Source organism: Ovis aries, chromosome 1, assembly GCF_016772045.2.
Source record: "Ovis aries strain OAR_USU_Benz2616 breed Rambouillet chromosome 1, ARS-UI_Ramb_v3.0, whole genome shotgun sequence".
Taxonomy (NCBI): domain Eukaryota; kingdom Metazoa; phylum Chordata; class Mammalia; order Artiodactyla; family Bovidae; genus Ovis; species Ovis aries.
Genome location: NC_056054.1, coordinates 110,935,314 through 110,947,939, shown reverse-complemented (window position 1 = coordinate 110,947,939; position 12,626 = coordinate 110,935,314). Strand labels below are relative to the sequence as shown.

General features: G+C 55.8%; 3 protein-coding genes and 1 long non-coding RNA gene across 12 annotated transcripts in view; 3 read left to right on the top strand and 1 right to left on the bottom strand.

Annotated features, from left to right (window-relative positions):
- Window positions 1-993, top strand: part of IGSF9 (immunoglobulin superfamily member 9) — a 19,633-nt gene extending 18,640 nt beyond the window's left edge. For all 3 annotated transcript variants that reach the window (XM_042256300.2, XM_042256302.2, XM_042256307.2), the window contains 2 exons: window positions 205-332; window positions 514-993. In XM_042256300.2, coding sequence (XP_042112234.1) covers window positions 205-332; window positions 514-695 — 310 coding nt within the window. In that variant the 3' untranslated portion in view covers window positions 696-993. The remainder of the gene's footprint in view (window positions 1-204; window positions 333-513) is intronic.
- Window positions 1-3,783, bottom strand: part of LOC121820657 (uncharacterized) — a 10,184-nt gene extending 6,401 nt beyond the window's left edge. Inside the window, exon 1 of the long non-coding RNA XR_006061305.2 lies at window positions 43-3,783. This is a non-coding gene — a long non-coding RNA (uncharacterized LOC121820657). The remainder of the gene's footprint in view (window positions 1-42) is intronic.
- TAGLN2 (transgelin 2) lies at window positions 2,485-10,047 on the top strand. 6 transcript variants are annotated; one of them, XM_042256341.2, is made up of 7 exons: window positions 3,431-3,549; window positions 3,678-3,714; window positions 3,876-4,692; window positions 7,767-7,977; window positions 8,392-8,566; window positions 8,865-8,967; window positions 9,252-10,047. In XM_042256341.2, the coding sequence occupies exons 4-7, from the start codon at window positions 7,798-7,800 to the stop codon at window positions 9,391-9,393; spliced, it is 600 nt and encodes a 199-aa protein (XP_042112275.1). In that variant the 5' UTR covers window positions 3,431-3,549; window positions 3,678-3,714; window positions 3,876-4,692; window positions 7,767-7,797; the 3' UTR covers window positions 9,394-10,047. The 6 variants fall into 6 exon arrangements, with proteins under 6 accessions (XP_004002705.1, XP_042112249.1, XP_042112269.1 ...); XM_042256337.2 differs by lacking the exon at window positions 3,876-4,692 and having other exon boundaries at window positions 3,396-3,549; XM_004002656.4 differs by lacking the exons at window positions 3,431-3,549; window positions 3,678-3,714; window positions 3,876-4,692 and adding an exon at window positions 2,485-2,537.
- The window catches only part of CFAP45 (cilia and flagella associated protein 45), a 42,660-nt gene continuing 39,890 nt past the window's right edge, over window positions 9,857-12,626 (top strand). For both annotated transcript variants that reach the window (XM_042256298.2, XM_042256285.2), the window contains exon 1: window positions 9,857-12,626. In XM_042256298.2, coding sequence (XP_042112232.1) covers window positions 12,600-12,626 — 27 coding nt within the window. In that variant the 5' untranslated portion in view covers window positions 9,857-12,599.

Genomic DNA, 12,626 nt, shown 5'->3' with positions numbered 1-12,626 from the left:
ACCCCTCTCCTGCACCCTCTGCCTTCCCTGCTCCATCCCTACCTTGGGACCAGGAGAGCTTGTCTCCTTTTTGAAGCTTTTGCTGAGGTCCAGGGATCTTCAGAGGAAAGCCATGGCCCACCCTCAGCTTGGGGTTACCAGTTCAGGCTTTTCTGGCTACCCTCTATTCCTCTACCCACACCACACATTTGTCTCATTTCACAGGAGGAACACATCTGTGGATGAGAACTATGAGTGGGACTCAGAATTCCCAGGGGACATGGAGTTGCTGGAGACTCTGCACGTGGGCTTGGCTGGCCCTCGATCCCGACTTGAAGCTGAGCCAGAGCTAGGTGTGAGAGCCTTCCAGAAAGGCAGGCACCCCCAGCCTTAGGACTCAGCCTGTTCCCAACCAGGCCCGCTCCTCTGACTCCTCTGCACTGGCAGGCCCTAGAGAGCTTTGTGGTACTGGTGAACCCCAAGAGTTCACCCAGGGGACCTTAAGACATCTTCCTTTTGTCCTTCCTTTTGCAGGTGTGAAGACTCCAGAGGAGAGCTGCCTCCTGAGTGCTGCCCACGCTCCTGGCCCTGAGGCCCGCTGTGCTGCCCTTCGGGAGGAATTCCTGGCCTTCCGCCGGCGCCGAGATGCCGCTAGGTCCCGGCCACCAGCCTATCGACAGTCCGTCTTCCACCCTGAACAGGCCACTCTGCTGTGAATGCCCTAACGTGAGACAGGGTGAAGGCGCACAGACCCTGCAGGGGAAGCCCCCAGCAAGATCTTTCTCCAGCTGGGGATGCTGCCCCTGCCCCTTTGGTGCTCAGTCAGAGACCCTGACAGTGGGCTTGCTGAGGGGTGTACGGACTGAGGCCCTCGAGTCTGAGGACTGCAACGGTGATCTTAGGTCTGCCTCTGTGTGTGTGTGTGTGTGTGTGTGTGTGTGTGTGTGTGTGTGTGTGTGTGGTTTGTGGTGTGGGTGAGGCTTTTTTTTACAGGTAAATAAAGTGAAAAATCTTTCTGTGTGTCATCTGCTTTGAATCTGAGAGGGAAGTAGAAAGAAATCCCCACACCCTAAACAGTGAGGGGACTCTGTGAAAGAATGGAGATACATTCAAGATCCATTCCAAAAGCAGTTATTAAGTGCTTCCTGAGGTCAGCTGCTGAAGTCCAGCCATTGAGCTAGGTGCTGAAAAAATACAAAGTTCACAAGACATCTTTGCTCTTGGGGGAATTCTTTCCAGTCAGTGAAGCAGGAAAATAAAGAAATAGTTACAGTGTGCTGTGATAAGTTCTGTGATAAAGCTGTCTGTTGGTTATTAAGGTAGCATGAAGGGAGGAGTCTGCAAACAGTGAATGCTTACAGCTTGTGCTGGGACTGGCGTGTCACAGGAAGTGAGAACAATAGCCAGGCACTGCTCTAAATTTTGTACAGGTACTGTTGAATTGTCTACCACTCTGCGGTAGGTAGTACTATTAGCTCTATTTTATAGACTAGGTGACTGAGGTGTTCAGTGCTTTAGTAATCTGCCCCAAAGCCACCAAGTTGGTGATGGGTAGAGCAGTGAGAAGTCAGTCATGGGAGGGAGAGCATCCCAGGCAGAGGAACAGCCTGTGTGAAGGTAGGGAGGAGTAAAAACACTTGGCATCCCAGGGAATCACCGGAATATAGAGGTAGGGAGGGCCGGGCAAGAGAGAATGGAAAAGTGAGAAGCCACAGGTTGTTGATGTGCTTGAAAACAAGTTTCAATGGGGGCTTCTATCATATATGAAGAGCTCCCCTGATGGCTATAAGCAGCGACTCCACCCTAGAGGGACTGCTCAACTGAAGCCTGAAAACAGGTGGGGGCATTCTTTCAACCCCCAAAGGATGCTCTCCTCCATCCTCAGAGACAGAAGAACTCCTAGTCTCCTCCATTGAAGCCTCTTCTGATCCCTCCAGGATAAAACAGGTGCCAGGTCATAGGGGAGGAAATGAAGGAGAAAGGAGTCAAGTCTGAACCCTGGGTCCGAAAGCTGATCACACCCCTTGGGCCCTGGGCAAGGAATGACCTCACTGTTAGTTTCTGCCCAGGCTTGAAGAAGGTGGGGAGCAAGACCACGTGCGGGAGCTGTCCCGGCCTGCTAGTTCCAGTTCTGCCACACCCTAGTCACTTGTGTCTAGGGGAATGTTTTCCTGTGCCTCCATTTACCTAACCACCCTATTTAAGCCAAAAGGATTCTTTCCACATAAAAACGCCCACAGTCTTGCGCTAACCTAGGCAGAGAGTTTCCCACTGGGGCACACGTTTAAGGGCTCTGGGGTAGGGCTGGAGGTTCTCAAGGGTTGAGGCCACTGCCTCCAGGTCTTTTAACTCAGGGTCTGGTCCACCGCCCCTCTCTCTCTTAAGCACTGCCCTCAGCAGCTGCACTGCTGCGCCTTTAAACTCTCTCGGCCCTTGCCCCGCCCCTGGTCCGCCCCGTCCGAGGCGGGAGCAGGCTGAAAACCCTCGGCCCCACCCGGGCGATCCACTCGCGCTGCGGCCCCCGCCTCGAGTGCGCAACTCTCCGACCCACGTGAACCGTAAGCTGGAGGGAAGGGTCCTTGAGGGCGTGGGATGTGCGCGGTCTCCAGAAAGGAAGAATCCCGAGCTTGCGGCTTGCTCCAGCGGGCTTGCGGATCGAGGGCTGGCAGGCAAGGGTCCGTTGACTGCCCTGCCCCGCCCTGGGCTGTCAGGTCCGTCCCCAGGCTCTGACCCCTGCATTGTTGAGCGATGAGGTCAGGCGGTGTTGCTAGTGCATTGACGGGGCGTTCGTTGGGATCGGAGACTCTGGGACTGCGCTCCGCCCGCCGGCTCCAGTCCCGGGTCTCGCTGGGGCGAGAAAGGGAGGGGGGTCACGGATTATACGGCTGGCCCAGAGTGATGCAGGGTACAGGGTCCCGGCGCCCACCCTTGGCCAGCTCCGCGCCGCCGGGGCTTCCCAGGCGACCCTTCACTTCCTGGTTGCAGGAGCACGTGTGGGTGCTGCCTGCCCTCTTCGTTTCTGAAGCTCGTTTTTCTGGGGACTGGCCGTCGCGAGTTGGGGCGAGGGGCCGCCGTGCTCGGGTCCCGCAGTGGCCTCGGGTTTGGGCGGGGACTTGAAGTTCCAGTCCTCTCCAGGAGGTCTCTCGACCTTAAGCATCTGGGAGGTTGCAGCCCAGACAGCGCCTCGGGGTGCCCTGCCTGTAGGAGGCGGTGTTGGGGGAGGATGGCTGCTTTCCAGGCCTCCAGCCTCTACGGGAGCCGACGCCCCCACCCCTTGCCCCCTGCTGCTGGGAAAGTCGGTGGTGGCCGCGGGCGGGCAGGCGGGCTGCCCAGACCGCTGCGTCACCCCAGCGGCGGGCGGGGGGTGATTCATCCCAGTAACGGCCTAGGGTGTGGCGAGTGGGGGCGACTGTGGGGGGGCGGACCAGCAGGACCGGAAATCGGCTGCTGCAGACCTCCCCAACCCCCCTACCCCGCGCTCTTTGCTGGCCTCCTTGAGTCTCCTGGAGCCTCTACGGGTGAGGTTCTGGGGAAGCTTGGTATCCGCTAGCAGAAAGAAGCAGGGTAGAGGTGAGAATGGACTAGTACGGGGATCCGGGGTAGGAGAAGACCCGTGGTTCTCCTAATTTTCTGACTCCAGAGCACCAGACAGGGACAGCTCCGGGTCTGTAACCGTACTTCCAATTTCTCCTTCCTAGTCCACAGGGAAGACTTCAAACAGCAGAGAAGGCCAAGGTAGGGTGAGGCCAGCGGTCCCCTACCCTTCCAGAATCAACAGCTGAGTCTGTCCAAGTGCAATTCTTCCCCCACGCCCCACCCCAGCCCCCCTGGGGATTGGCCTCTAATCCCCAACACTTGTAACTTCCCTTCTCCACATTCTTCTGTTCCCTCCACAGCTGCTTCCTTGAGGAATCCCTTGCACCTGTCTGTACCTGTGAAGCGACCCCTTTCCAAGGATCCCACTTCTGCTCCCCATGCCCTGCCTTGCCTCTGCTCCCGCTTAGCGCCTCCTGACCACTTCTGCACTTAGTGGATGTTTCTGCCTGGTGCCCCGACCTTGCCCCATTCCTGTGTTTGGTACACAGAAGCCATGGCAACGGCCCCCCCATACCCCTCCTCCCCTGCAAGCCTTGTGGCTTCCTGTTTGTGCAGCTTCAGCTTTCTCTTCTGCTCCCTGACTCGACAGCAAGGGGGCTGCCCCAAGGTGGCCCCTCAGTCGTAGGTCTCCCACCGCCCCTGCTCCCTGTGGCACTTCAGTTTAGAGGCAAGGGTTCCCACTTCGCTTTTTCAGGATAGTCTAAATGCCAACTCTGGGTTGGGAAGTCCCCCTGGGTCCTTTCTGCACAATGAATGGAGAGTCCCTTTGTCTTCACAATTCAACACCCCTGCCCGGAGCCCTGGAATCCTCCCACCCCACCCCCACGTCCGCCTTTTCTTTGGCATCAGCTCCTCAGCTCGGTGGGGTGAGGTAAGCGTCCCTGGTCCAGCCAGGGTCTGGGTGCGGCTGAGGGCTGAAGTGCCTTTTGCAGCCCCTCCCCTCTCCCAGCTGTTGTAACCTCGTGGGTGGGGGTGAGGGCTGTCCCCACCGCTGTCTGGAGTACCTCTGGAGATCACCTTACTCACTGCCAGCCCACCCCTCAAGCTGTGCAGCTGTCTTCCCGTTGGACCCCCAGCTCTGGGCGTTTCCGGCACAGCTTCTCCCCACTCCAGTAGGCAAGTGGCTACCTTCCCTCCTTAAGGGGTGAGCCCCGGGTGCGCCACTGCAGTCCCAGCAGCCACGGCTCCTCAGAGGTTGTCTGCTCGTGGGGGTGGGGAGAACAGCTGTGGGCAGGCTGCCTCATGGCTCGCCCTCCTGCCAGAGCTCTGCCTCATGGCTCTGACACCGCAGGGTCTAGGGCAGTGGCCCCAAGTGGAGCTGAGACACTGCAGCTGGGGCCTGTGACCTTGCCAGCTGTGTCCTGGCTCCAGAGTTCAGGAGGGCTCACCATCCACCTGGAGGTGGGCCTGGGGGGCTGAGTCTGTCCTGCTCCTCCATAGGCAACACTGGAGGGGTCAGGCTTCGGCCCTGCTCTCCCTTTGTAACCCTAGTGTCCGGGTTAATCATTCTCCTGTGCTTTCCTGGCCATAGCGATACCTGGGCCTCAGGCCAGTTGGCTCCATGGAGACAACGCCCTGAGGCCCAGGTGACCACAGTGAAGCTGCTCCCAGAAGTGAGGTCTAGACAAGGGGCTGGGACAAGGGGGCTTCCTGGTGGCAGCAGCCTCCGGCCCCCTCTCCTTCCTTCCAAGCCTCCCAAGCCTATGCGGCAGGGTCACAGGCTCACAGAGGCTGAGTGGTGGCTGAGCCATTGGGGCTGGGCTGGGGGCAGGGAATCTTGTCTGCTCTCTCTGCAGACCTCAGCCGCTCAACCAGCCTGCCCTCCCCCAGCTAAGTGTGTGTGTGGCTGGTGTGTGGGTCAAGGCCCAGACTGACATTTATCTGGCTGGGCTTTCAGGCTGGGTGAAGTGGGGGTGGGTTGCTCTTAATGAGGTTTAAAAATAGCTGATTTATGGGGAGGATCTCTGACGGAAAAGTGCAGCCCCATAAGTTGGAGTCAGAAAGAGCAGCCCTGTTGGAGTGTGGGGAGGGGCGGCCTGAACTGAGCCCCCGCAGGGACTGAGGTGTGAGGGAGGTTGAGGCAGCTGCTGTCCCTGTGACCTGCCCGGAGGGGCAGGGAGGAGGCAGTAGGGGCTCAACCTGCTGTGTGCCTGACTTCATCCCTCAAGCCTGACCTGGCCTGGGGCCAGATTGGGGCATGGGAGTGTCTCCCTTCCCTCCCCTCCAACTTAGGTGCCTGGTCAGGGGCATCCTCTTTTCTGTACAGTCAGCCAGCTCTATTTCAGAGCAGAAAGAAGAGCCCATGGGGATGGGACAGGGGCAGGAAATTGAGTCCCATGCTGTCTCTGGTCCTGGCTCCCCCTTGACATGTGGCGTTGTAGGACAGGGCTCTGAGTGCGGGGACTTAGGCAGGGAGGTGGCGGGTGGGGACAGACTGCCCTCTATGAGGTGTGAGCTGTCAACTCAGGCCAGTGGTCAGGAAACCACCCCCCTCCCAGTTCTTCCTGACTGAGGTCCTCAAACTGATACCACCCAAGGCTCCTGAATTAGGCCTTATTCCTGCTATAACAAATTATCACAAATTTTGTGACTTAAAGCAACATACATTTAATATCTTGCAGGGCTAAGTCTCTCTGGCTAAAATCAAGGGATCGGCAGGGCTGCGTTCTTTCTGGGGGTGCCTAGGGGAGATTCCACGCCTTGCCTTTCTTAGCTTCTTGAGGCCACTTGTATTGCTTGGTTCACGGCCCTGTGAAACTTCATCATTGACTTCCTTCTCATTCTCCCACTTTGATTCAACTGCCTTCCTCTTTAACTTATAATGACCCTTGTTGTGAGTACATTGGGCCCCGCTGGATGGCCCAGGGTACTTTCCCTATCTCAAGATCCTTAATTCAGTCACACCCACAAAATCCCTTTTGCAATATAAGGTAACATTTGCAGGTTCTGGGAATTAGGACATAGGCACCTTTGCAGGAGCCATTCTGCCTCCCACTCCTTTTAGAAAGGAAAGTAGAATTAAGCAATACCTGATTTCTCATATAAAGTCCCATTGCCTAGTGAAATCTGTTAAGGGCCTACTCAGACCTACATCTCCAGGAAGCCCTCCAGGCTGCTTCTGTCCATACTCCTCCCTTAATTCCTGCGGCAAACGGGCTTCCCTGCTGGCTCAGTAGTAAAGAATCTGCCTGCAAGGCAGGAGGTGTGGGTTCGATCCCTGGGCCAGGATGATCCACTGGATGGCAACCCATTCTGATATTCTTGCCTGGGGAATCCCATGGACAGGAGAACCTGGCGGGCTACAGTCCATGTTGTTGGAAAAGAGTTGAGTTGACTTTGCAACTAAATAACATGATCTGTATAGTTTGATATTCATCCTGTACAACTCTTGTACTTTCCCATGTGCCATCTTTGTCTCTCTGATGGCATTACGTGCAACTTTAGAATCAAGGATTTCTGTCTCTTTTGCAAGCCCCAGCGCAAATAGTGGCTGCTCAATGCAAGTGTTAGTTGCTCAGTCGTGTCTGACTTTTTTGCGACCCCATGGGCTGTAGCCCGCCAGGCTCCTCTGTCCATGGGATTTTCCAGGCAAGAATACTGGAGTGGGTTGCCATTTCCTACACCAGGGGATCTTCCCAACCCAGAGATTGAACCTACATCTCTCGCATCTCCTGTGCTAGCAGGTGTATTCTTTACCATTAGTCCCACCTGGGAAGCTCAGTGAAAACCCAGTGGCTTATTGAGGGTAGATCTGTCCAGTCCTCTAACTCCTGGCATGGGTTCCCAGCCACTGCATATTCTTTCCAAATCATTCTCCTTCCCACACTGGAAAAGGCACAGTTAGGGTTAGAATGACCAGTTTGCCTTTACTAAAGCTGACCACCCCTAATGGGGGGCTGAACCGCCAATCCTGGCCTCATTTACCCTATGTTGTATTCCAGTGGGTTTTATACTTCATTGTAGGAGTGGAACCATTCAAATGAAATCTAATGGGAAGCCTCAATATAGTAGACAGGCTCCTGTCATAAGGGTGGGAGAACCCACCGGGGCCAAGGCGAGATGCTCTCATTTGGCAGCTGTTCTCCCCTCTGGGGCCCCCTCGAGGGATACGGCGTGTGTCCCCGTGGGCGGCCCCCCACTCCGCAGGCTGCAGAGTGCTGACCGAGGGTCTGGCTGTGTTCTCTCCCCAGTCCCCCACAGCCGCTGCCGCCACCCTCCGGAATGGCCAACAGGGGACCTGCCTACGGCCTCAGCCGGGAGGTACAGCAGAAGATTGAGAAACAATACGACGCGGACCTGGAGCAGATCCTGATCCAGTGGATCACCACCCAGTGCCGCAAGGATGTGGGCCGGCCCCAGCCTGGGCGCGAGAACTTCCAGAACTGGCTCAAGGATGGCACGGTAAGAGCCGGGCGCCTCCCACCAGAAGTTCTGGGGGAGCGGGGATGGTCTCAGCTGAAGAAAGGAGTGCAACCCTGTCCCCAGCTTTCCTGAGCCTGGGGATCTCCATAGAGCAGAGGCCCTCCTGTTTTTCCTCCCTCCCACCAAGGGAAGTGGAAGCCTTAGGTAAGAGGAAGGAGGAGGAGCTGCAGGGGAAGGGCTGGGGGAGGTGTGCTCTAGTCAGTGATCCTTGAATAGCATGGCTCACTTTCTGGGCTCAGAGGCAGGGGCTGGGCAGGAAAGAGCTCGAGGCTTTCTCCAGGTGCAGTCAGAACTGTCCTCAGGTAGGAGAGGCACCTGTGTCGTTCTCTGGAGCTGAGGGTGGTGCCCTGTGATCTGTGTGGGCACGGCCTCACCTCTGCTGTCCTCCCCCAGGTGCTGTGTGAGCTCATTAATGGGCTGTACCCCGAGGGGCAGGCCCCAGTGAAGAAGATCCAGGCCTCCACCATGGCCTTCAAGCAGATGGAGCAGATCTCGCAGTTCCTGCAAGCAGCCGAGCGCTACGGCATCAACACCACTGACATCTTCCAGACTGTGGACCTCTGGGAAGGTGGGCCAAGGCCAGGGTCAGGGCAGTGTTGTCCAGAAGACCAGAGGTTGGCCTGAGCCATCTCCTTTCTGGCACCCCGAGGACAGTCGAGTGTGCATGTGTCTATGTGTGTGCGTGCTCATTTGTTTGCATTTCGATAGAGGAGTTGACCATGTTGGAGGCTGGAATGGAGAAGAATAGGGAGATCAAGAGAAAAAGAATTTGGGGGCTGGGCCTGCTGACCTGGTGATACAGGTGGAATCCTGGCATTCTGGACCCTAGCCCCACGGAGGCTAATACAACCCCTCCTTCTTCCCAGGAAAGAACATGGCCTGTGTGCAGCGGACGCTGATGAATCTGGGCGGGCTGGCGGTAGCCCGGGATGATGGGCTCTTCTCTGGGGATCCTAACTGGTTTCCCAAGTGAGTACATTGGGCAGCCCAGGCTCTGGGCCAGCGTGGTGGTCATGCTGTCCCTGGGAAACGCCCTCTACCAAGCACTTAGGCATCCCTTGTCTCTATCCTCACACCTTTCCTGGGATGGCAAGGGACAGTCCCTTTTGAGAGATGAGGGCGGTGAGCTCAGCGCTTTCTGAGGCAGAGCGGGCACGAGCATGCACACCAGAGAAGCCTGTGCTTTGCCCTGGGAGGACATTTACCGGGGCGGCCTCCTCCCTCCTCCTAACCAGCATTCACTTCCCACCCAGGAAATCCAAGGAGAACCCTCGCTACTTCTCGGACAACCAACTGCAGGAGGGCAAGAATGTGATTGGCTTACAGATGGGGACCAACCGCGGGGCTTCTCAGGCAGGCATGACCGGCTATGGGATGCCGCGCCAGATCCTCTGATCTGCTCTGCAGCCCTGCCCCTGCCCTCCGTGAATGGTTAATATATATGTTGTTGTGTTGTTTTTTTTTTTTTTTAGCATTGACATTCCCTGAGAGCCCTCAGGAGCTCTCGCTCTCCCTTCTGCCAGGGTGGGGGCCTGGCCTGTCTTCTCCGGGGTTGCCCGACGGTGGCCTCCCCCTTGTGCTTACTAATACATTCCCTTCTCCAAACACACAAAACTGGACCAACTGGCCTCTTTTCCCCTGGGACCAAGACTGGGGGGGCCTCACCCCCTCTCCGCACCATACCTCTTCTCTTTCCTCTGGCCTCTTCCCTCTGAGCCCTGTGCCCTAATCCATTCCTTAGCTGGGCGTCAAGGATGCTGCCTGATGGCCTTCTCCCCCCACAAGTATGCCTTGCCTACAGCTGTGACTGCAGGGACTTAATTTATAGGGAGGGGCCTGTGGCCACCACCACCCCAGCCCCAGCTGGACTGCACTCACCACACTTCGGAGGCAGCCTGCCCTGGCAGAGGCCCCCAGGCTTCTCATTTTCCATTCCTTTTTGTGGCTAAGGGGTGGGGGTGAGGGGGCCTGGGAGGGAAGGCTGCTCACATGGGCTGGGGCTTGAAAAATCTGAGTTTGCTGATTTAAATAAAGAATCTGTGTCTTTTTTTTTTTGGATGGATTCTGGCTGTGTCTGGGGCCGCCTGAACCCACTGTGAGGAAGGGAGGGATGTGGGGGAAGTACAGGCAGTGGCTCCAGGGAAGAGGATTTTGAGATGGAAGGTCGCGAGTATCCCCCCATCTTTTACTTCCTTCCTGTTCTTTTTCTCACTTGTTTAGGTGAGGGGTTGAGAAGGCTGCCTTCAGGTTAGGCGTCATGATGACAGGATATGTGGGTAGTGTCTAGGGGGAGAGGGGCCTGCAGCTAGCTGGGCCTTTCCCACAACCAGAACGGCTGTCAGTCGCTGCAGGAAGGTGGGGCTGGCCGTCCCCACAGTCCTGAGTCCTGACAAGTGTCTGGGTTGGAGGCCCCTCCCACAGGCTTGATGCCAGGTGGCTTCTGCTGGAGCTGGCCAGACCAGCTTAGGGGGTGGGGTTGCAGTGGTGAGGGTCTGGTGAGCAGGGGCATGAGTGAGCTGGAAGGAGTTGGTGGTGACTGGAGGGAGGAAGCCTTGTTGATCAGACACTTAGGAGCTGCATGTTCTTGAGAACCTAGCAGCATCTTCTGGATGGGTGGCCTTGGACCACAATTGTCAAATTTTGAGTCGGGTTGTCCTGACTCCTACCCCTGACCTGCGTAAGAATGTTCCACCTGTAGTTTCCAATCCCACGGCCTTCCCATCAGATCTGGCCCTGGGCCAGCCCTCCCCACTTCAGCTCCCACCCCCACCAGCCAGCCTGGTCTCCACTGTCCCTCTCCCCACTTTTACTACCATTTATCTTTGTTTCCTGAGGCGGGAGAAAGCTGCAGCATTGTGCCTGGGGGTGACAGAATGTGCAGTGGTAGATAGCCAGAGACCTTCCAAAGAAGCACCTACTGTGTGCCAGGCCCCAGGCCGCTGCTGTACATTAGCCATTAGCTCAGGGACTGTCCACCTTATCCAAGCCCCAGCCATGGGTGAGATAGTATTTGCTTGCCTGCTGCACTCCCTTGGGTTGTGGCACAGATAAGATAGGCTGCCGCTTATGTGCAAATTCCCAGGGAGTTAGCTCTCACTCCACCCCATTATCTCCCAGTTATCTCCCATTCAGGAAGGCTTTGTGGAATGCCAGTAAGGAAGAGTGATGTCATTGCAAAGACAACATTGAATTCACTGATACTTAAACTGAAAAATCCTTTGCACTCTTCTGTGATTTAACTATTAATAGCTACAAATTATTGGCCACCAGCCTCACGACTTTCTGGGACCAGCACACCGCAGAGCCAAGACTGAGAACCACTGTGTTCTCCCAGCAGATTCCCATGATAGTGCATAAAGTGGAAATTACTGTATTATTCCTTCATTTTGTTACCAGATGAACACACTGGATCTCAGGACAGGAAACTTGCCCAAGACCACATAAGGAGTTAGTGGAGGGACTGGGTTTTGAGGGCTTCCTTGGGGGCTCAGTAGTAAAGAATCCATCTGCCAATGCAGGAGATTCAAGAGACACAGGTTTGATCCTTAGGTTGGGAAGAGCCCCTGGAGAAGGGAATGCAACCCACCCCAGTATTCTTGCCTGGAAAATCCCACGGACAGAGGAGCTGGCAGGCTATAGTTCATGGGGTCGCAAAATAGTCGGACACAACTTAGGGACTAAACAACAAGTAGAGTTTTGAATCCAGATCATCCTGGCTGAGAGCTCACTGACCTGTGCTGCTCCAGCTGGGACTGAATTTTGAGAGGTGCTCAGCCTCCCTCCCAGCTGCAACCTCTACCCACCAACAAGCTGTGTGTGGCCCCTCCATGTCTCCCCTTAATCCATCTCAGTGTAGGTTCAGCTCCTTCCTTCTGGAAATGACATCCACTGACAACTCAACATTTTGTTTGGTTTTCCGATGGCTTCATTCCAGCATTTTGTTCTATTTGAGGTCACAGTTTCATCCCTAATCTGGCCCCTCATATTTCCTGCTTCTCCATCAGGCCCTGGAGGCCAGAATGGGTCCCAGCCCTGGGACTGGAAGGAAGAACTTCTCTGAATGGCACCCCCTTTCCCTGCCATCTCCTAGCAGTTCATTTCCCATGGCTCTCCACACTGGGGTTCCCCAACAGCCTGTGCCTGCGGGTTCTGCTGCCCTGAACAATCTCCCCTCCCAGCTGTCACCGCAGTTCCTTCTCTCCTTCAAGTCTTTGTTCAAATGTCACCTTCCAAGTACTGCCTCCCCTGGCCACCCTATTTAAAACTACACACTCCACCCTCAACCTGCACCCCATCATCCTTCCCTGCTTTCTCCTATCACCACCTGATATCCAATAAAATATACCTATTTATTTTCTGGCTCCACCCACAGAATGCATAGTCTTTAAGAGCAGGTTTGTGTTGCTTTTGTTGATACAGAGTAGTGCCTGGCATGTTGTGGGTACTGGATAAATATTTGTTGAATGAATGAATGAGTGAATATCACAAGGCCCTCATGCTCCCGAATCCCATGGCATGGTGCCCAGCCCGCCCAGCGTCCCAGCAACCAACCCAGCCTCTCATGGGATCTGAAATAGAACCAGCCTGTCTGTCAGTTTCTGATGCTTCCTCATTGTTCATTTCCAAAG